The sequence below is a fragment of the Lontra canadensis genome, unplaced genomic scaffold, assembly GCF_010015895.1.
Source record: "Lontra canadensis isolate GAN:19392208 unplaced genomic scaffold, GSC_riverotter_1.0 scaffold41, whole genome shotgun sequence".
NCBI lineage: Eukaryota > Metazoa > Chordata > Mammalia > Carnivora > Mustelidae > Lontra > Lontra canadensis.
In genome coordinates, this window is record NW_022631035.1 from 2,044,550 (window position 1) to 2,066,606 (window position 22,057).

Below are 22,057 nucleotides of genomic sequence, written 5' to 3' on the forward strand. Positions count from 1 at the left end.
CACTCAACTGGCTTCCAGCCTTGCAGCCCCTGGCCGGAACGGCAGAGCCCAACACCGCTCCCCCTGGATCTCCGTGCCAGGCCTCTGGCACCCGGGCCAGCCCACAGGGTCCCTGATCCCCGAGCGTGCCGGTGCTGGGCAGAGACCACTCCCTATGGCTGACTGGCCGGGGTGGAGGTGGGGGGAACCGCTGGTTTAGAAAGGAGCTCTGGAAAGATAAAACGCAAAAGCAAACACAGCAGCAGTGTGTGCTGAAGGGCGGACGGATGAGCAGCCGGGATAGACACACAGTCCGGCAGCCCTAAGCCCACCCGGGCACTTTAAGAACAAAAACAAAATACATCAAAGAACCCCCAGAACCTTAAATGCCCTTCCTGGGCCCTGGGAGAGCACTGTCGGGCTCCTCCTGGGGCCGGCGCTCTGTGGCGGGAGATCTGTCTCCTGCAGGCTCCTGACAGCCTCGTGCCCGAGACCTTGGAGCAGGAGAGACCACTGCCCGGGCCCACCCAGCAGGGCCAAGCCTACAGCCGTCCCCGTCGCCGGAGTGGCCAGCGTGTGCTGAGGCCTACAGCTGGGGACCCACAGCTCCGGGCAGGAGCGGGAAGCCGGGCAGCCCGAGCGCTTCACCGTGTCTGGCTCAGCTCCCCCACTGCCGCTGCTGGTCTTTGTGGTGTGTCTTGGGGCCTCAGCTGTGGGCCTCAGGGGGCCTGTCCTCACCTTCGGGCTCTTCCGAATCTCCCTTGGGGCACACCTTTTGCCCCTGTGCCTTCTGGCTCCTGGTAATGACATTGAGAAAGGGCAGCATCAAATGCAGAGCCAGCCCGGAGGCCCCCTGGCTCCCCAGGTGGTGCTGGAAGCCACCGCTGATTCGAGAAGGGACAGATCCTGCTGGACAAGGGCCGCATGCATTCCAGCTGGCCAGCGGCCACCCCGGAGAGCTCGGAGGCGGGGGCGGCCCATTCTCAGAACAGCTCAGCTGGGCTTAGGACAGTCCTCGACGTAGACAAAAAAGGAGCTCGAGGAAAAGCCGACGGTAACCTCTCTGGGCCTGTCAATGCCACGCCTGTTCTGCACATGGACAGTGGGCCACGGGTCTGTCTCGTGGTGTGGTGCCACGGGAGGGTTGAATAACCAGCCACACATCCGCACCAGGTCTCCCACCAGACCTTACAGGACAAGAATGACTATGGCCGGCACGCGGTTAAGGAAACCGAGGCCCGGAGAATGTCACGGCCATGGCAGCTTGTGCAGGCCCAGAACGGAAACTGGGTCCATCTGACCCTTCCTGAGGAGCCCAGGCCTCGGCACCACACAAACAGTGGACAAGGCAGGTGGGGGCAGCCCTGTGGGCTTCAGGAATTCCCACTGGAGTCAGCCCAGGCCCCATATCCTGCTGCCTGGTCTCACCATCCCTCCAGGGATTCCGCGTCCTCCTCCCAGCCCCGCAGGGACGCGGCCCCACCACGATCACCCGACACCGTCGCCACCGCCGCTGAGCGTGCCCAGCACTCACCTCTCCTGTGCTGGTGCGGGGGGCCCCGGGGCTCCCAGGGTCCTGCGGATGTAGTCTCGAGAGCGGATGTCAGCCTGAGGAGAGGGGGTCCCGTGAGAGGTGCTGGCGTCTACACAAGCCCCCACCCCACGACAGCCCGGTGCAAACTCTTGCTTCCTGGACAAAGCCACACAGGTGACACCAGGCTGTCACAGGCCCAGACTTCGGGAACAGGAGCCGCAGCCCCGTGAGTGACACAATGGCAGGTCCCCGAAGGGCCCGAGCGGACAGGCTGAGCGGGAGGCCCTGGGTTGTCCCTGGGACCCAGCGGTGCCCCCGGGCTCCCGCCGGCTTCGTGGCCTGTGCTGCTAGAGCTTGTGGTTCTGCCCCAGCCTGCTCTCCCGTCTTCCGGCTCGTGTCTGCTACAAGCTCCCCCCCAAGGGAAGTGTCACCAGGTCTGCGGAGTCACGAGCACAGTGGTCGAGCCCACCTGAGGGACGGGTCTCTGGCCACGGCGGGACCCCGGAGGTGCCCCTAGAGGCCCAGATCCTCCCAGCCCAGCCACGGAGCACCAGGGATGGCGAGCCACAGCCATGCGTGGGGTGCTGCTGCCACCTGCAGGCCGTCCTGCGCACCAGCAGCCGGGGAAGCTGCCAGGTCCCCAGGAGGCGGCCGTGGAGGCACGGCCAGGATGTCACCGGGGAGCTGAGCTGTGTGGAGCAGCTCTCAGCAGTGTGGCTGGGGCCCCTGGGTCACCTCGAGATGTCCCGGCACAGGTCACGGGGAGATGGGGGAAGCAGCAGGGACCAGGAAGGTTTCCAGGCGCTTTGCCCTCCTGTCCTATAGCAGCAGCACTGAGCCAGGAACCTGCGCTCCAGGCCTGGACGGCACAACCGGCACCTCTTGTCTAGAAGGGCGCCCCCAGCTCTGAGCGGCCCAGAGAGCCGCTGCTTGGGACTCACACCCAGGTCCCCGCAGGGGGCCTTGCTAAAGGGCTCGTGCCACCCTGGCTCTGGAGGCCCCTTCCTCGGAGTTTCCTGCTGGCATCAGATTCATTCCCACCCCAGGGCCTTGACAGATGTGGGTCCCTGAACCCGGACCGCCTTCCCCCTTCTCCGGCTGGTCTCCTCCTGAGGACGGCTTCTCGCGGGTCCTCACGCCCCAGGCTTCGCTGGGACACACACTTCCCTGAGACTGGTGATGTCCCGTCACCACCGAGCCACCAACTTGTGCTCAGTTCTAGCCCCTACGGGCTGCGTTTCTTCTCAGCCGAGTCAACCTGGTCCCCAAAGTTCCACCCCACCCCGCCCCGAGTCCCTGATATAGGTGCTGGGGGCGTGGTCCAGCCACATCCCACAGTCTCCTGACTGATGACCGGCCCAGAACGAGGCTTGCTGAACACCGCCTGCAGCCCTGCAGAGGACGGGGGCTCCCTCCCAGGCCAGCTGGGCAGGTTGGGCACTGAGGGGTTCGGCGAGGGTGGGCAGGCCGCTCTGCTGCCCGAGCCGCCATCAGCTGACGCTCCCGATGACCCCAGTATGAGGTGTAGGATGGTGCAGGAGGCTGACGCTGCGCGCAGGCCAGGGCGCCAGGAGGAGCTCTGCTGCCCCCGCTTCCCCCCAGGGCCCAGCGGGGCCCAAGCAGGCCCTGCCACAGGAGCTTGTGCTGAGGGCAGAGCAGCGGGCGCACGCGGCCCACCCACCTGTCGCACGGGCTCTGGGATCCGGAACCTGCAGCAGCCTCGGGTCAGACGCACGGCAGCCTCCAGGCTTATCTTGTGGCCCACAGAGACGTAGAGGGGCTTGCTGCTGCGGTCGTGGCTCTTCAGGGCCTAGGACGAGGAAGGCAGAGTCAGGGCGCAGTCGAGACAAGCCCCGGGGCTTCACGACAGGCAACAGGTTGGGGGCAGGCTGCGGCGAGGACAGCTCAGAGGTCCCCTCCACGCAGCCAGGGGTGGGGGGCTCAGGGCACCCCCTGGCTCTGTCAGAGGGGTGGGGGGAGGCGGGCAGGGTCTGGGGCGCAGGAGTGACTGCGTGCGTGTTTGTGGGTCCCACCCTGCCTGGGGGTGCAGGCCCAGGCTGCTCACCATGCCCAGGACGGTCCCAGAGCCTCCTACCAGAGGAAATGAGTCTCCTCCAGCCTGTAGAAGTCGTATCTGGAAAACAAGAAGAAAAAACATGGAAAAAGTCTTCTCGGTGGAAGGCAGAGGGCAGGCCTGAGTAGCCGCTGGGTGAGGCGGGGGAGGGCCCAGGTCTCCACATGATCTGTCCTTGCGAAGCCAAGCGGTCTCGTGGCCATGGGCATACCCGTCCCATGAGCGGACTCGGCACCCAGGAGGCAATCCCTACACCGCCCGACCCTGACGAGGCCCTTGGAACTCAGTTCTCTCTTCCTTGTTCTGCGGACAAGGAACCGGGGCCTGGAGAAGAGGCAGCAGCCCGCCCAGGCCCCAGGACTGATGCCTGGAGGTGCCGGGCTGCCATGGAGGCCTGGCACCCGCCGACGCAGCCTGGCGCTTCCTGTGGGCCAGAAGCCCTCCCTGCCACGCTCTCTCCTGTGAGGAATTTAAGGATGTTTGATTCAACCCAACGAAGTCTTTTTAGGCGCAGGGATTGGTCCACTGAGTGACTCAGGAGCCTCCTCAGTTGGGTCTGGGGCCCGTCAACTCCACCGCCAACTGTTCTGGGCAGCACAGGTCTGCCTGGAGGAATGAGACAGATGTGATCGCTGTTCTCCTCTGGAGTGGGGTGTCACGTTCCCAATGCCAACCTTGAGGGGCCAGAGGAGGGGGATGCTGGGAGAAGGTGGAGTGAGGAAGGGCCGAGGCAGGCTGGGCAGCACCAACCCTCGGGCCCTGGACTGGGGCTGGCGAGAAGCAGAGAGGGCCTCACGGGCTCCCCAACGTCCTGCCCCAGTGACTGGAGGCCCTTGCCCTACGCAGGGTGCCGCAGCAACACAGGTAGCAGGGATGGGAGCGGCAAGCACATGCCCAGAAGGCTGGGGGAGCTCAGAGGGCACTCCTCCAGGCTGCCGCTGTGACCCACGACCCATGGGGGACACGGGCCTCCCACGGAGAACGGCGGGGCTTTCTTCTCTGGGCTGAGGAGAGTGCCGGCAGGCCAAGCCGGATCAGAGGTGCCTACGGGGCTGGCCCCTGCGTGCCCCCCACAGGCCCTCTCCCTGTCCTCTCCTTGTGCGGGCGTCGCCGCGGCCCTCACCTTCCCCTTGTGCGGGCGTCGCCGCGGCCCTCACCTTCTCCTTGTGCTGGGCGTCATTCTCCAGCCCGTCCACCTGCAGAAGCTTCTTGGCCACCCCGACGCAGGGCAAGTCTGTAAGGACGCCGAGGTGGCAGGCCACTCCGAAGCCTACGGGGCAGAGGATGAGGCAGGGTTGGCGGGTGGTGAGCCCAGCAGTGCGGAGACGGTGCAGGGACAGAGGACAAACCAGAGCGTGCTGAGTGTCCCCAGGTAAGCAGAGGCCTGTGGGCAGACTGAGCGCGGAGGAGAGGACTGGGAGAGCCGCCCGACCTGGGACGTGGCCCTCTGCCTCACGTTCACGGTTGTCAGGCTGGGGTGGAAGACGCCTCCTTCCACCTGGCGAGGTCGGGAGCCAGATCAGTTCACAATACTTCACACTGCTTCTCCTCCCACTTTCTGGCACTTTCCATCCTCTTCTCTTTGCAGCTGCCGTCAGGCCTCAGCTTCCCTCCCAACTCATTCTTGGGGCTCTTGCCAGGCAATGCGTATGCAGTGACTGGGGGCCTGGCCCCACGCTGGCACCCACGGGTCCCAGGGCCAGCCTTCCCGGGTCCCTCTGATGCCCCACCCTCAGGCTTATGTCCCCGCACAGGTCACTCTGGGGTCAGCGTCCCAGTGCACAGGTGGGTGCAAAGTTTCCCAGTGTCAGTGGGGAACGTGTCTGGCTTCAGTCGAGGGCCTGTCACTACTTGAGGTGGGACGAGGGGGACGAGGTGGGACAGGCTCGCTGAGCAGCAGCCAGGACCAAGGGGCCGAGCGTGCCTGAGATGGGCCAGCGCAGAGCGCTAGGGGAGGCCTCAGGGGCGAGTAGGAAAGAGGCGGGAGTGACAAGCAGCAGGATTCTTTACTGGGCGGGGTCCTGACAACGCAAGCAAGCCCAAGAAAGCGCGGCCAGGGCCTGGCTAGCAGCAGAGGGCCTGGGGCAGGGCACAGGCACTACAGAAGCACACTGGTCGGAACTGCCCCCTCCTGGGCCGTCTTTCGGGAGCAGGATTACCTCGGTGGTGGAGAAGCCCATTTCCATCCACAAGGAGGACCTAGAAGAGCCACAGGTGAAAGTCAGTCGGCCGAACTGCCCCTCACCCATCAGGCCAGGGCATCCTGGAGCAAGACGGGCAGGTGGCCACGTCTGGGAGGATGGCGGCTTTTTAGAAAACCTGAGCCCTTTCCTCAAGGTGAGAGTGCCTCCTTTCCAGGGAGTTCCGAGGTCTCCCCGTGTGGCAGGTAGTGCGGCCGGCCCAGGCCTTCCCTCCTGGGTGGAAACCGAGACCCTTCTCCCCGGAGTCAAGGTACCTGCCTGGGGCACAAGGCGGGGCTCCTTCTCCCGCAGCCGCCGCACCGCGTCCACCAGGAAGGGCACCTCTCGGAAGGCCAGGAAGCCCGACACGTAGGGAGCCGGCAGGCTAACCATGCGGCAGTCCTCATACACCACCTGTCACCGGGCACCCAGGTCACAGGTGGGCGTGGCCCTTCGTCCTTCCAGCCTCGTGGAGCTGCCAGCTCCCTCCCTGTCTCCCAGCCCCAAGTCCCCAGCCCCACCCATCTGGGGGGAGAGTGCCTGGTGACAAGGTGTGCACGGTGACAAGGTGATCATCCTGCAAATGGGTGGGGGGGTAGTCAGCCTGTGGCCTTCCAAAGGTGCTCACACGCTTCCCACACTGGACCCCCCTGCTCGGGTCCCCGCTGTCCGCCCCACACCCGGCTGCTGCTCGGGTCCCCGCTGTCCGCCCCACAGCTGGAGGCCGGCCATCCGGAGGCTCAGACAAGACAGAGCACGTCTGTGAAAAACTGACAGAGGAAGGACGCCGCTGCTCCCCGTCAGAAGCAAAGGCCAGGCCTTCGCAGAGGTTACGAGCACAAGAAAGGCCAGCCGGGCTCTGTGAAAAGAGATTTCAAAGAATCCAGAAAAGGACAAGTGGGCTCAGAGCTAGACAATCTGAAAGAGAAAAGAGGTCCCAAGGGACAGGAGTCTAAAGAGAGACCGTGAGGCGGCCAGAGGAAGAGCCCTGGGGCCGTCCAAACCACACCTTCACCCCCCCCTTGAAGCTGGGCTCGAAGTGCCTGTGCCCCAGAGAAGGGGCTGCTGTCGCCGAGCACAAGGCCGGGGCCTGTGCCTGCAGCATCCTGACGGCGGACTTGTGGAGGCTTATCCAACTGCCAGTGACGCAAAGCGGGGGGCTCTGGGCCGCAAACAGGGCAGAGAAACGGCTTCGCGGTGAGCCCGGCGGCTGGAGCGGAGCCCCAGGATGCTCAAATGTGGGCTGAACTCTCACAGGTTCACGGCTGCTTATGTCCGAGTCTGTCCGCACGAGCTCCAGAAACCGGAGATCCACAAGGACATGAAGCTCCGCAGACACCTCGTCCATGGCACGACCCAAGGACAAGCCTGTGACTACCGTCCGGGCGCACCTACATGTGGAAGCGAGCGGCTGGGAGCAGCAGAGGCAGCTCTCGATCTGGGCTGGGCGAGGACCGCTGGGGACTGGGGGCGGATGGCCGGCGCCGGGGGCTGGTCGGAATAAGACCTGTGGGCAGTCCTGGCCAGCGGGGACCTGAGGGAAGAGGCATGGGAGGACACGGCACCAGCAGGGGCCTTGCAGGAAGACGCGGCCTCTGGGGACAAACAGGGAACCCTGCAGGGTTGTGTAGAGAACGAGGCCAGGAGCGTGAGGCCCTTCAGGGACAAGAGTCAAGAGGCGGAAGGCATGGTGACCGTCGTCGACTTGGAAAAGGACACCACTTGCTGGAGTGACTACATGTCACCGTCCCTCGCGATCTGAGAAACCCAGCCAGCCGCCCACAGCGCCGGGCCTCCAGACACCTGTGGAAGCACGGCTCGCCACGCACACGGAGGGCCGCATCAGCTCAGATGGCGACGACCCGAACTCGCGACTCGGTAAGCGCCGCGGGCTGCCGTGCGGCAGTGGCAGACAGTGCGCTATTCCTACACGCAGATGAGAGCACGAGGCAAAAGGTAACACCTCAGGACGGCCAGAAAAGCCAGAGCGCGTGGCCGAAGACGAGAAACAGGGCGATGGGGCCGGGCACGTCAAGCCTCAATGCAAGCAGCGTTCCAGAAAGAAAGGAAATCTGACCCCACACGTTCAAAGGGCCAGGTGCTGGCCTGGGGACACGGACCCGCACCAGCCGGCTTGGGAAGTATGTGAGTGAGCGAGAGGAGTAAAGGAAACAGGCGCGGTCACGGGCACCCCCGGCCCGAGTCCACGTGACGTCCACGTGACACAAGGGCAGCAGGGGGCTCCATGACACGTCCGACCCCTGCAGACGGGAAAGCAGTACCAGCTCGAGAGGCAACTGGGGAAGAGATACAGACAGGGATCCAGGCGGTGCTACGGGACCGTGAAGACTGCTGTCACGGAGGTCCCTCTGGGGACAGGCCTGCTGAGGGGCTCCCCGGTGAGCTGTCACCACCTCCGGGAGACACCTGCGGAGCCCTTGGGACGCGAACGGAAAATGCGACCTCAAGTAGGCAATGGCTGGGTCTGAGCAGAGAGAACACACGTGTTCAAGGTGTCACTCTTACAGCGTTTCAATGTTTACACGTTTCCCAGTTAGAAATCTGGAAAAAGGGACAAACTCGGTCGTGTGACAGCTGTGTGAGCATGACCCGGTCCACAGTCCCTGGGAAGATCTGCAGCTTTCAGCCTCGGTGACGTGGCCCCGAACACTCAGTCTCTGTGCATTTAGACCGGCCGGACTCGGGGGGAAACTCAGTTCGGTCCTGGGGCCTGACGTACAGCCGGACGCCGCTAAGTGCGGGCATCCCGGGGGGCCAGCAGCAGGGGAGCTGGAAGTCACGTCAGCGATCCTCCGAGCACAGAGTGGGGCAGAGCAAGGGAGAGCACAGAGCGGCCTTCAGAGAGCGGGACGGTGGCGTGGAGGAAGGCGGGAAAGGTCTGGTCTGGGCCTGCTGCCTGAGGCCCAGTGGACGGGCAGAAGCCATGGACGTCTCCGCTCCCTTGGGCAATACGAGCAGGCGTCCAACCACCGGGCTCTGGTGCAAGGCCCCCACTCGTCAGGGATGCTGAGGAAAGGGCTCTCGGCTGCGCGGGCCGCCACAGGGACGCCTGTTTAAGGAAGCGGACTTCCAGGTCGTACATGGGGGTCCTTTTTCTTTCCAGAACTGAGCTGGGGCTCTGGGATTCACGTACTCTTAAAAGCTTTATTGAGATAGAATTTACTACCCAAAGGTCCTTGTTTGGAGCACGCACTTCAACGTTACTTATGGAGTCGTACATCCTTCTGATCCTAGAACATTTTCATGACCCCCCCCAAATAAATCTTGCCTTCATTAGGAGTCACACCCCGTCCCTCCCTCTCCCTGCCCCTCAGCAACCCGGCGTTTACTTTGTCTCCAGATCCGCCTAAGGGGCCTGTGTAGGCCTGCGGCAGGCTGACCGGGCAGACCTGCCACCAGGCACTTCGGAGCCTCGGCACCAGGCTGTGGCGGAGCCCCTCTCCTAGTCTAAGCTCCCCAGCGGGGACGATGAACGCGGGGTCCACCCACGCAGCAGGCACTCTGCTCCGTGCCAGGGTTCCAGGAGGAAGACAGGCTCCCCCCACGCTGGAGAACCCCGTTGGTGCGGTGACTTGGTTACGACGGAGAAAGAGACCACGGACGGGGACGAGAGGCGGTGAACCCCGCAGCGAGGGGAAGAACAGAGACAGACCCCGGGAACTCGGTTCCCCGAAGTGAGAGACTAGCGGACGTTTATTTTTTGAGGGCCAACGCCTCGCCTTCCGCACGTGCTCTCACTTACCTCTCACAACCAGGCTGTGTGTTCCCGAGTTAGGAACGGACGTGAGGGGCCTGGGGGTGCAGTGGGAGCAGCAGAGGGGAGGTATGGACCCCGGCGGTCTGGTTTCCGAGGCTGTGCCCCTTCCCCGAGGCCACCCTACAAACTGACCAGGGGGACCTGGGGGCCAGGCTCCCCGGCCACCCCAAAGCCAGCTCTCGGTGTGCGGCGGGCGCTCAGTGCGTTTTTGCCACGTCTGGGCTAACAGGGTCCTCCCGGCGAAACGAAAGACACAGAAGCGGGAACACTCGGTCTTCGGGAGCAGCCGGGGAGGGAGGGCGAACCCCGGAGCTGCAGAGCTTGTCAAGCTCTTCTTCAGTCAAGGCTTCCTCACCTGTGGACCCCAAACGAATCCCGGGCGTCCCGCTGACTTGCGCGCTGTCCGAGTGTCCTCCACGGGCAGGCCCGGAGCTAGGCGCCGGCGGCCACGCGGGTGGGCACAGCGACGTGGCTCCCATCACTGCGGAGCTCACGTTCTGGGAGGGCAGAGGGACCCGCCACTCCCACCCAGCGCAGAAAAGGGGAACGAGAGGGCGCGGAGTCATTCCTGGATTGGCAGGGCAGGGGAGGGCAGGGGAGGTGCCTACGGGGACCTTAACTTATCAGCAAGTCACCGTCCCAGGGACCAGGCGGCCACAGAGCGGACACCGACCTCGGAGCGAGCCACGCGGTGTTCCTTAGGACGGTTGTGCCGCTGGCAGCACGGAGAGGGTCGCAGCGGGCATAGCCAAAGGCAGGAAACCCCGGGAGGCTGAAGGAAGGGGGACGGGGTGCAGCCGGGGGCAGATTCCTGAACACCCAGGAAGGGCAAAACGGAGCCAGCGGGACGGGGCGGAGCTGAAGGTGTGCGTGGGCCTCTGGGGACACGCGGACGCCCAGCCGGGGCAGCTCCGGCGCACGGCTGCGGGTCACGGGGATGGGACGCCGGAGCGGTGGACCCAAAGCGGAGACCGGAGTGACTCAGACGTTAGGTCACGAAGCCTCCCCCGTTTCTACTTCGCTCCGTCCTTCTGCAAAGGCTTCCCGCCCCGCTCAGGGAACCCACGAAAGCAGACGCGGGCTCTGCGCGCGCCGCGCGGGGTTACCTCGAGCTCGGGGTAGCTGAGCACCACCAGGGACGCGCAGGCGCGGACGCTGTCGCCCTTCAGGAAGGACACGTCCACGCCCCCGACCCTCCGCAGCCCCGAGAAGGCGGCGTCCCGCTGCCACGCCTCCGTGTCCCCGTCCACGACAAGGGCCTTCAGCCGGGCTTGCTCCCTGAGGGCGACACACGTCCAGCGGACTCCGGACCCCGCAAGCCCGGGCCCGGGGCGGCGGGGGCTTGAGGCTCTTCCCTGGGGCACTCCCGGTCTCACCACCCTCTTCCCGGGGAGCCCGGCCTCGGGGACTCCCCCTCCGCAGTCCCGACCCCGCGGCCCGGGGACTCCCCCTCCGCGGTCCCGACCCCCGGCCCGGGGGGCCCCATCCCGGAACACCCCTTCCGTGGTCTCGACCTCCTCTTCCCCCCGCACCGAGACCCGGCGCCGGAAGCAAGCCCCGCTGACCTCACGGACTACAACTCCCGAAGCACCGCTCGTCTGCGCACAGGAAGCGGGACGGGCCCCCGCAGCCCCAAAGTCACTCCAAACCCCAAAACTTGGCAGCCAGCCAAGCACATTACCGTTTCCAGAGCGACAAAGTCTCCTCAGGCGGCCGCGCCTCAGCCTCCCCGGCCATGGCGCTCCCCTCAAGCGCCCCTTCCGGTGGTGTCGCTTCCGGCTTGCGTCACTTCCGGAGGCCCGCGCGCAGGTGCCCGGCGGTCTTCGTGTGCTCGGAGCGGCGGGCTGGGCTCGGGGTCGGACGGCTGTGCTTCCGGACGCCGCCGCCTAGTGGCGGGAGGCTCAGCGGAGCCGCGAAGCGGGGAGTCCGAGCGCGTGCGCGGGAGTCTCCGTCGGGGCGAAGGCTGGGGCGGCGGGCAGAGGGCCGGGAAGCCGAGGGGTGGGCGGACCGGGGCTGGCTGCGTGCAGGGCGGGGCGGCAGCAGGGCGGCTGGCACAGCGCCGTCTGCCCGCTACTGGGGAGGGCGCCGGCCGCGGGTTCCGGGCACCGGGAGGTGTGCGGTGCGCGCGGGGGCGCGGGGCGGTACCGGCCCTCCCTCCCTCCCGGCCTTCTCCGCACTCCGAGGCTCCGGCTCGGACCCCGCCACCGAGCAGCAGCCCCATCCCTGGCACTGCGACTTCCGGCCCAGCGGCCTCGGTGAACGTCCTGAGAGCAGGACGCGGCCGTCCCCGGGCCAGACCCGTGGGTCACCGCCACACTGCCCGCGGACAGCCGTCGGAGCGTGGACTCCGAGCTCCTCCGCGGGACGCACGTTCACTCCGCGCTCCCTTGTGCCCGCCTCGTGCTGGGCGCGGGGTCACGGCGTCCTCACGTGGCTGCGGCGTGCCTGCGGCGCGGACCAGGAGGGGCCAGCCCACTTGATGCCCGCGGTGGGGAAGCCCTCTCTGGGGGCGCAGAGGAGCCGGGGCAAAGAGCACAGCACGTGCAAGGGTCCTGTGGTAGGCAAGACGATGGTGTATTTGAGGCAGAGAAGGCGGCCCGCGAGGCTGACATGGAGGCATTTGACCCACGATGTGTGTCCTACTGGCGGATCAGAGGTGTGTGTGGATAGGAACAGACCGCGTCAGGAGACATGGGCATCTGTGGTTCCGGAAAGGCGTGCCAGAGCATTTCACAGCTGCCAGGGCCTTGAAGGATGGGCAAGTGTCCAGCAGGGAGAAGGAATGAGGACCACTTCTGGGTGCCACTGTACCCCAGGAACGGTGCCTTGTCGTCTCCCTGCACTATCTTCTCTTGCCACAGCACTGAGGTGTTGTACACACCGAGAAGTCCGGGCTTAAAGAGGTCAAGGGCTTGCTCAAAGCCATAGAACTGGCAAACGGGAACATCCAGATTCGTGCTGGGGTCCGCCTGGGACGTGTTGTGCATGGGCCTTGTGGTGGCACACGCGGTGTGGATGAGGAGGGCCTTGGATTGGGTGACAGGAGGCCATTCGTGGGCCTGCTGAGCTGGAGCCAACGTGGCTCTGGGCGGAGGCTCTGCCATACTTCGGGGTACAGGCAGTCAGGGGGCGGGGAACGCTGGGCCCGTGGCGCACTCATCAGGCTGGGTGTGGAGGAATGGGGCAGGGTCGGGGGCAGGTGTGTGTAGGATGTGCCAGGCCTTGGGGCGGCAGTGTGTGGGCTCCAGCTGGGACCCTTCCCTCCGCTTCTCTCTGCTCTTGCCTCGATGTCTCCCCCGAATCCTCCCACCTCCTTAGAAGCAAGCAGGGTCCTGCTCTCCCCAGGCCCCTGATGAGGTGAGGTCAGCACTTGCCCTTTCCTGGTGCTGCCTTTCTAGTTGGAGCTGGGACCCACAGTGCTTGTGCACAAGCTTAATTAGTGACCAAGAAGGGCTTGGAAAGCGCTGCCCGAACCCAGGAATCCCCGACACATCTCAGGGCTGTCTCAGTTAACAGAGGAGCCCGGGACCACGCGTACATCATTTGCACACACACCAAGGTCTTAAAGAGGAGACGGCGACCAGTCATGACGGCTTTCGGGTGAATCACCGCCAGCCGAGCGAGCGTCTCTGCCTGGGCCAAAAAGTAGGAGCTGCAACCGGGAAGTGTGCCGGTGGCTGGAGGCCGTCAGAGACGGGAGCAAGGGGTGGGGGGAGGAGGTGGTCACCGAGGACACAAGCAGGCAGGGGACGGGTCGGTGGGCTTGAAACAAACTGCGGCTGAAAGAGGGGTCTGACAGCAGGGGCAGGCCCTCCTCCGGACGCCCACAGGTTCTCTCCCGGAGGAGCCTTTCCGTTGGGAAGAGAAAATGCAATTCTCCCCCAAGTGGTGTTTTACACTCAAATGGAAGCGGGCCGCTGACCGTTCATCCCTCGCGCATCTTTACTCCCTCTTACAGAGGAACTGGTGTTCCCATCCCGCAGCCCGACTGTGGGCCCAGTGCTCACACCTCAGCGGCAGCGCGGCCGTATCCCCGCGAAGGCGTCTCGGGCAGGGCCGTGCGCGTTTGCCCCTCTGACGCCCAGGCTGCGTGTCCTGCCCCCGGAGTGGGTGGCGCCTGGCGAGTGGGGGCCAACTAGGGATCCCCACCTCTGCGGTCATTTGGTCCTGATGAAAATTTACCTCCCACCTTCTACACCAGAGTGAGCACTTGCTGTCTGGAACCTTCCAAGTGGAAGGTCAACAAAAAACCCAGACTGTCCCCCGAGGCTGAGCTGGTGTCTTCTTGCCACACCCAGAAGCTCCGCCCTCAAAGAAGATTCTTCAGCAGCAGAACTCAAGTTTATTAAAACAAATATGACAAGAAGGTTTTTATTTGCCTGTGCTAAGCCAGTGTATTTCTGTACCAACAAGATAATGCTAGATACGACAGTTAAGGCTTCGAAAGCAGAGCACACAAGATACCTTCATTAAAAAATGCTACGTAAAACTGGGGGGGGGAACCCCCAGCCAAAAAAAAGTTTCACAGCACAAGACCGACGCCTGACTCTGCGCGTGGAGGCGTGGCACAGCGAGGACCCAGAGCGGCACCTGAGGGCCACACCGGCTCCGTCCCAGCTTTGAGGTGTCAAAGGAATTCCAAGTGCAAGTCGGGGAGTTGAAGACGCCCCCCAATGACACGGGCAATCCAGGTGGAAGGGGGGGGCCTTTGCATAGCGTAGAATGACGGAACAATCGTAGGTTCCTCAGTGCAAGGGGCTGTTGTATCAGATGAACCACGGAGGGGTCTAGATTCCTGTGCCCCCTTCCTCAGACACGGAAGAGGACGGGGGCGGCTTCTTCCGCCTGCCGCTCCCTCCGCCACAGCTGCAGGGTCAACAGCAGTCCTGGCAGCATTCCCGGTTCCTGCGGCTCGCACCCCAGGGCCTGATTTCAAGCTGACAGTCGTTCACTCATGGGGACTGTATACGGAAGACGTCCGCCTCTGACTCGTGAACAGAGGGCATCTCCGTGCTAAAGGTGCTGAGCCCCCCGGGAGCAGGAGTCAGGCAGGCCAGAGACCACAAGTGTCCGAGGACATCGTGCAAAAGAGACATGACCCTCCCAGGAAGAAAAGAGGTATAAGATCAGAGCTGATCGACTGCTCTCTTTTTCCTTTTTCAGAAACTTAGCTGGTTCTGTATTCTCTCTGAGTCTGTTTCTATGGCGTGGCTGAGCTCAGAGGAAGAACCAGATAGTCCCATGTTGGGGACATGGAGGTCCCATCAAGAGCACATGTTTATTTAGCGTGATGCTGGCCAGTGCAGAAGTTCCCAGGAAAATGCCAGAACCAAGCCTCTGACCCAAGGTTAACTGATAAACTTTAATTCAGAATTTAAAACCCCCAGAATCAAAAGCGAATCTGGCCACAACACCAGTCTCTTGATTGCGTGCACGAAGAAAGTTCTGACCCGTGACACTCTGACACTCTGCATGAGGGCTGGGAGGTTTGGCCTAAGTCACTCACAGAACATGCTGACTTGTATTTTAGGAGGACCCAGAAAAGGGTCTGGCACTTTTTTACACCTTCACAGAGTCTATAAATACATGTACCACACGCAGGGCTGTAGGGACGGGAAGGAAGAAACAAGCCAGTTCTCCTCCAAGTGCAGAATAAATGAGAAGGAAAACAGAAGCAAAATCAATAGCCCTGTTTCCCCCCGCCTTTCTGGAGAGAGAGGGGCCGGGGTGGGTGCGTGTCAGTCTCCAGCCGGCGAGCTGAAGGCCCCATCCGCCGCGGTCACGGGACGCTGGGGAGCACGTGCCTGGTGCCCCAGAGAATGGAAGGGTGCTCGGTTCTGGTTTCACAGTCTCCGGTTCTCCCTTCCCCATGCTCAGCACTCACAATCCGAGGAGAAACGTGCACATTCCCTGAAGCAGCGTGGCCCTCCTGGCCAGCCGCGGTGCAGCACACGGGGGTCCTGCGGCGCCCCAGGAAGCCCCAGCCGGGGTGGCCGGTGGCAGAGGCCGGCGGAGCAGAGTCTACCTCACTTGCCGAGCCCACCTCAGCTCAGCAGCCACGCTCCACACGGCGACACAACTGCACAGCAGTATCTTCTCGGGGAACTGGAATTCTAGTTCGGGAGGAATTTCAGTGTCTTTGGTCTCCATGTAACTCACCAGAGTGTCTCTGAGGCTGAAAAAGCAAGGCACAAGAGGCAGAGGGTGAAGCACCCCCCACATCACGCAAGGACACTGCCAGGGTCGTCACGGTCCCCAAGTGCTTGTGGAGACCGTCAAAGTCAAGTGAACCAACTACGGAGTCCCTGAGCGGGGACGAGAACCGGCAGTGCGGGGCTCCAGGACGCACCCGCTGCTCCCCGCACTGCGCCGTACAAACAGCACAGCACAGAGCCGACACCGGGAACGGCGGGGTCGCGGTCCCGTAAGCACTCTGCTAACGCGACCTGCTACAAAGAAAACTAGACTCTTAGCTCTAGGGAACCAACAGTGGTCACCAGGGGCAGGCGGGGCGGGGGGCAGGCGGGACAGGCGACGGGGGTCAAGCGCACACAAGCCTCGAGGAGCGTGGAGCGTGGTTCAGAGCCGCGCAAGCGCCACACTGTGCACCGAGAACTAACGTGACACTGTGTTAATTACACGTCAACAAAAGGAGGAAAACTTAAAATAAGATGCACATCTCTGACATAAGTACACTTGCTATGATGAAAATACAGGACTTCCGTAATTATTTTAAGAAACCCAACAGAGAGCACACCCAGAAGGCCAGCCTGCGGTGGGCTTGCGGGGAGTAAAACAGCGGGGCGCGGGCTTCTGAGGTGAGGCGGGATCTTCCGTGTCTGTGGAAGACGGAGACGATCGCGGGAGAGACGGCAGGACAGCCGCGTGCGCATGAACCCCTCCGTACCTCCACTCGGGCTTGAAGTCGTCTTCGGCCTGGGGGTTCTTCAGTTTCAAGATCATCATTTCATGAAGCTCCAGGAGGAAGGAGTCGAGGTCCGTCTGATTCAGGAAAATGCCAAGGCACTTAGCATCTTCTGGGCTGAGACCCACTTTGTACCGGGCACTGATATCCCGGAAGGGCTCCTGGAACAAACCAGAACAGAGGCAGCGGGGGGCTGGGAGGCGGCGGGGCGGCCCCCGTCCGGCGGGGCTGTACTCACCTTCCGCAGCCTGAGCAGCTGCTCCGACCTGTGGGCCGACAGGAGCTGCCAGAGGGCGATGGCGTGCTTCAGCTGGCACCTCTGGAAGGCCTGAAAGCGCAGCGGGCTCCTGAGCAGGGTGCGGGGCTGAGCGGGAACCAGTGGGTGGGGGCGGTGGCGCCTGTACTCCGGCACGATGGATCCCCCTCTCCACGGACACAGACGCTTCCCGCACGCGTGCTCCAGACTTCCGGAGTGTCACCCCCCGCCCCTCCCCCCACCCCGGCTCTGAGCCCGCGCTTGCACTGCGGGGGTGGCTCCGGCGGGCGTGTCTGTGGCCGGCGGGGTTCAGAGTCTCCCGCTGCGGACGCATCTCTGGCTCTAGCCAGAGTGCATTCTGGGGAGGCCCCGAGAGGCGCTAATGCTGGCAGGAAGTGGGGAGGGCAGTGTGGCTTCAGCTGCGAGGGAGCCCCAGCCGAGACCCACCTGCAGAGCGAGGGCTGTCTGGTCGCCCATGCGCAGTATGTCTCGGACGTAGTGGTTCAAGGACAGGTTCGGGTTGCCGCCGGCCGTGCTCAGAAACCCCAGAGCGACTTCGATGATGGACAGGGCTTCGCAGACCTCGCTGTAGGACTGCAGCTGCCCGCAGATGGCGCTGACGGCTGAGTGCGGGAGGGCTTTCTGGGAAATCAAAGGCAGGACAGGGGTCCATGGCTGGGGCTTCCTGGGCACGGCTACCTGACAAGAGCACTTAAAACCTTGCTCACTGCCAGGCCACGGGGGGATGACCCCTTAACAATAAGGACAGCGAACACTTAGCGACTCGTACGTAGCAGCGGTATTCCAGACCCTTCAGAGAAACAGACGTGAAGTCACCGAGTCCTCACGGCAGCTCCGTGAGCACACTCACACGGACACACACGCCAGGTACACACCCCACCACAGAAACCCAGAGAGTGGAACAAACCAGTCTCTGGACTTCTGCATTGGCACACGCGGTCATGACATCGTTACCAAGAAACGAAAGCAGGGTTTCAACAAGCACGCTTCTGATTTGCGTCCTGCTTGCCCTCTGGAAAGAGCAGCGGGCCCAGGGGACTCGGGGAGACCCTCCGTGGTGCCTGGAGCGAGGCTGCGGAGCCCCCGCGGGAAGGGAGCGCGTGACCAGGTGAAAGCACCACGCGGGATGTTGCGATCACCTGTGGCATCTTGTTCCTGATGTCCGTGAACAGACGCTCATAGTTCCAGTCCTGTCTGTACACCAGAGTGGGTATTCCCTGAATTGAGAAAGAAAACAGACTCTGGAAACGGAAGCCCATGGAGGTTTCCTGAGTGGGAACCCCGCAGCAGGCCCGTGCCGTCAGCGCACCGCCGGGCAGAGCACGCAGCTTTGCGGCCCTGTGATGTCTGCATCTGATCCACAGTCTATGGAACCAATAACACAACGAGGGACCCGGACCTGCCTCGATGGCCACGCGGACGCCTCATGTAGGATGTTGTAAGCTTGCGAGCTGCTGGGGACACAGGAGCATGGGGCCCTCCCTGAACATGACAGGCACAGCCTCATACAAGGCGGTCCCTCTGCTAAACAGGATGGCAGAGCTAGATCAGGAGGCCCTGGGCGCCATCAGTTCAGAGCATGACCGCAGGCAGTGAGGGAGCACCCTCCCGCCCCCACCAAGTACAAGGTCTCTGACCAGACTTGGAAAGAACAGGAGCAGCCCAGGTGAAGGAACGTGAAGGGACACAGTGTGTTTAGGGAGGGAGGGCGGTCTGGGGCGCGAGGTCACGGGAATCTACACCATCTGCGAGAAGCGGCTAGAGTCAGGATGGGACAAGCATGGGCTTTACCCCACGTGCACCGGATGCCCGTCGTGTTCGGGCCGTCACCAGGGAGTGACAGGAGTGGGATCTGGCTTCGAAATGTGGCCTGAAGACACGGGAGGCAGGGAGCAGTGGGGGCTGCTGCAGCAGTCACACCTGGGACACATGCTGGGCGTGGAAGTTGGGGCTATGGCAGCTACACGGGTCACCCGAGGTGCCGGGTGACAGGCTGTGTGTGGAGAGGAAACGGAACATGGCAGCCACCAAGCACTGTCGGGGCAGGAGGCAGTGCCATTACTGGTGGAGAAATGCGACTGCGGGTCCGCTGGGACCTGCAGGGACCCGGAGGTAGAAGCTTAGAGGCAGCTCAAGAGGGTTGATGGGCTCGAGGTATGGCCAGGAGTAGAGTCCCGGCCTCTGCGGGGACGTGCGGCTGGATGGTCATCCCCGCTCCCAGCTCACTCTGAAACTGCTGGGTAAGAGCCACACTTGGGCCAACGTTCACAGAATAGTGTCGGCCCAATAAACACCCGGGGTCGGCCATACCTTGAGAGTGATCCTGGGTTTGCCCTGCAGGAAGTGGCTGGTGACCTGGCGCTGGATCTTCTCCAGGTCGAACTCCTGCAGGGTCTCCTGGCCTTCCTCCACCCGGTACTGGCAGTTGGACAGAATCAGCGGCATCAGGTCCCGTTCGACCTCGTAACTGATGACGTGCAGGTCTGTGACCTCGGAGGTGTCGATGGAGTAGCTGTGGGACAGCGGAGCACGGCACTCAGCGTCCCCCACGTACACAGGGCCCGGGGCTCTGGGCCACACGGAGCCGACTCCTCGCGGACGTGTGCGGTCCGAGCAGAGGAGCGCGCTTTGGGGCCTGTGGACCCGAGGGCCTGGCTGAGGCACGGGAGCTGCCGGCTCGGCGCTCACGTCTGCGCTGGCGGGCCCAGAGGCCCTGGGTGAGCCGGTGCTGAAACCGCTTGGCGCCGGCAGAGCGGTGCCCCCTGCAGCCGCGCACCCACCTGCTGCTCCCGCCGCAGAACTTCTCCACGGCGTACACCATCTCGTTGTGCAGGCTGATCAAGTAGCTGGCCAGCGCGGTGGAACAGAGGCCCCGGCCGCGGCGACGAGGCAGCAGGACCTCGAAACTGGTGTCCGCGTCTAAGTCGGCGGCGCAGTAGTCCTCCGGCAGCTTGATCTCACCTTGAGAGATCGGGGGTTCTCAGCAGACAGGCCTCCTCGGTCGCTACCGCTGCTCCCACCGTGTCAAGGCCGGAGCCGGGGACACGCTAACATTCTACCTCCCGCCTCTCCCCTGCACCGACTGGCTCCGATGTTCTCAACTCTTTCCCGAGTCCACATCGACACGCCAGGATGAGTGGGGACTCAGTCTTCCCGGTACGTCATTTCACGCGTCCCGGACACCTCCACTCAGAGGGTCAGAGGAAGCGCGAGTGCGGGGCTGAGTCGGGCAGGCACAGAGAGTGCGGCACCTACCACTGGTCTGAAGCGACCTCCTCAGCTTATTCCACGTCGACAGAAAGACGCTGACCCTCCTGTGCAGCACCTGCTTCACCCCGTCTGCCAGACAAAGCGCTTGCTCAGAGCCCCACGCAAACACCCGCCCCACCACCGCCCCCCCAGAGGCGCAGAGCCCGCCTGCGCCTCTCCCAGCCCCCGCTGCAGTGGTCCCTTCGAGCCACCACACACGGGTGGTGCCGACCCGTACCTTTGTGGTGGCTGCTAACGAAAGAGCTGATAGATTGGTATTCAGTTTCAGAAACGTTCTGGAACCGCTTCACGAGATCCCTCTGCAGCGCCAAAATCTCCGGCAAGTACCTCACGAGTCTCAGCTCTGCCTCCTGGAGAGGGAAGCCCGGCCCCGCGTCAGTTCTGAACACGTTCCCGGGGAAACGGACGCTGGGGCTGGCTCAGGGCTTGCGTCTGCACTGGGTCCCCTCAACGTGCCGTGTCACGTGATGCTGCATCGGGCTCCTCAGACACGGGAAGTGGCTGTTCGTCATTCACCAGAGCCTGCCGCCTGGATGCCAAATGTCCTGCACACCAGGGACAGTCCCTGGCCTCCTGGAGTGGACGCGTCAGGTGTATTTGCCAAAAACTCATGAAAGAAATCTGTCTTGTGGGCCTTGTGAGGAGCGGAAAGGCCGGGCACACAGGCAACCAGGCCTGGGATCCCTCCTGTGAGTCCTCTGAGGACGGGACCCAAATCTCCAGTCGAATGGGACGGGCGCCTCCCGGGAGACCCAGGAAAGCCTTCCCACAGGAACTCCTGCCCTTTCACCACCGCCCCACATTTCTGAGTCCCCACGCTTCTTGCTGGACTGTAAACGCTGGTCCAGGGGGACGGGCTCGACAGCCGACTGAGGAAGAGGAGCCTTCACACGGAACAAGGCCGCACGCGTGTGTTTATGGCTTAACCGATGGGCCTGACTTACCACACTCCCCTCTCCCAAGGCCGGGCTGGGAACGGGGAGATTCTGGGCTGGCGAAAGCCTTTCCACTCAACTCCCGGCACTGCGGGTCCGGGGTGAAGGGGAACGGACACCGCCCGGAAGGTCCGAGTCCTGCTCTTCCTTGCTGGGTGACTGGGGAGATGCAGTCCTGGCCCTCCCGAGCTTCAGACTCCTGCCAGCCCTGACCCGCATGGGGTTTTCTCTTCCTCTGCGACTTTACGGTTCAAACCACCTCACGGTCTCATGGGTACAAAGACCCCCACCCCCCGACGCCGAGTCTCGTGCTCCCGGCGTCCATCGGAAAAGCGAAGCCCTGACGTCGCCAGTCAGATGCCCACCGACCGACCAAAGGCGGCCGCCACGCGCATGGGGGACACGGGTGCGCGCGCACAGTGGGGCGGCCTCACCTTCTGCAGGAACTTCCAGAGGACGGGCACGGTCTCCCGGCCGTTCTTCTGTTCCACCACGTGCTGGAGGTACTGCACCGTGACCCTCCTCCTGCAGGTCCACATCTTGGAGCAGTGGACCGCGCTCTTCCGGGGCAGCTGCAGCAGGAAGGCCGCCGGGTCACCGTACACGATTCTGGCCACAGGGTTAGAGCTGATCCGCTCGTCTTTGCTGATGAGGGCCATCACCGTCAGCAGGGCTTTCTCCAGATGCTGGGTGAGAGGACGGCACAGGGCCTGGAGGTGAGACCACTCGCACAGAGGGGGATAGCCGGTGGCTTCAGCAGCGGGCCACTTAGGGAGTCTGCCCTACTGGGTCCAGCACGCGACCAGGCACTCACGTTCCTTGTCTCTCGAGACCACTCACACGTCACTGTTTGCAGGCTTTGTCCCCGCACACAGGAGACTCCCAGACCTGTGTTTTACGCCCCGTCTTTTACTGACTTTTATTCCCCATTGCGCTTATTTACTCTCAGTGCTGTTGTCATCTGACAGAGGAGGGACAAAGTACGCATTTCTGGTGAGGGTCTGTCTGTCTACCTGCTGCTCTCATGTCCTGCTGTAAAAGGCAGGGGAGGGGAAGCCCCATGCACTTTCCGGACTCACAATAACGTCCCAACATGCCCGTCCGG

The 22,057-nt window shown here is 63.4% G+C and overlaps 2 protein-coding genes across 4 annotated transcripts in view; both read right to left on the reverse strand.

The window, feature by feature from the left end:
* Positions 1 to 267: 267 nt before the first annotated feature.
* On the reverse strand, positions 268 to 11,285 carry ENDOV (endonuclease V). 3 transcript variants are annotated; one of them, XM_032870430.1, is made up of 9 exons: positions 11,227 to 11,285; positions 10,652 to 10,823; positions 6,047 to 6,181; positions 5,747 to 5,786; positions 4,745 to 4,857; positions 3,609 to 3,647; positions 3,195 to 3,323; positions 1,514 to 1,587; positions 268 to 776 (listed from the first exon to the last, which is right to left on the reverse strand). In XM_032870430.1, exons 1-9 carry the CDS (start codon positions 11,280 to 11,282, stop codon positions 686 to 688), a joined length of 849 nt encoding a protein of 282 aa, XP_032726321.1. In that variant the 5' UTR covers positions 11,283 to 11,285; the 3' UTR covers positions 268 to 685. The 3 variants fall into 3 exon arrangements, with proteins under 3 accessions (XP_032726321.1, XP_032726320.1, XP_032726322.1); XM_032870429.1 differs by having other exon boundaries at positions 3,579 to 3,647; XM_032870431.1 differs by lacking the exon at positions 6,047 to 6,181 and having other exon boundaries at positions 3,579 to 3,647.
* Positions 11,286 to 15,167: 3,882 nt separating this feature from the next.
* Positions 15,168 to 22,057, reverse strand: part of RNF213 (ring finger protein 213) — a 101,359-nt gene continuing 94,469 nt past the window's right edge. Inside the window, exons 60-69 of the mRNA XM_032870432.1 lie at positions 21,387 to 21,638; positions 20,235 to 20,367; positions 20,003 to 20,086; positions 19,528 to 19,708; positions 19,058 to 19,259; positions 17,887 to 17,964; positions 17,174 to 17,368; positions 16,709 to 16,798; positions 16,453 to 16,631; positions 15,168 to 15,720 (exon numbers count right to left, since the gene is read on the reverse strand). Coding sequence (XP_032726323.1) covers positions 15,567 to 15,720; positions 16,453 to 16,631; positions 16,709 to 16,798; positions 17,174 to 17,368; positions 17,887 to 17,964; positions 19,058 to 19,259; positions 19,528 to 19,708; positions 20,003 to 20,086; positions 20,235 to 20,367; positions 21,387 to 21,638 — 1,548 coding nt within the window. The 3' untranslated portion in view covers positions 15,168 to 15,566. The remainder of the gene's footprint in view (positions 15,721 to 16,452; positions 16,632 to 16,708; positions 16,799 to 17,173; positions 17,369 to 17,886; positions 17,965 to 19,057; positions 19,260 to 19,527; positions 19,709 to 20,002; positions 20,087 to 20,234; positions 20,368 to 21,386; positions 21,639 to 22,057) is intronic.

Coding starts and splice junctions, on each gene's coding strand:
- ENDOV (XM_032870429.1), bottom strand. CDS start 11,282: ATGGCCGGGGAGGCTGAGGCGCGGCCGCCTGAGGAGACTTTGTCGCTC. Junction 5,787..6,046: donor AGCCCCGCCTTGTGCCCCAG/GCAGGTACCTTG, acceptor TGGCTCTTCTAG/GTCCTCCTTGTGGATGGAAA. Junction 4,858..5,746: donor TGGGCTTCTCCACCACCGAG/GTAATCCTGCTC, acceptor TCTGCCCCGTAG/GCTTCGGAGTGGCCTGCCAC.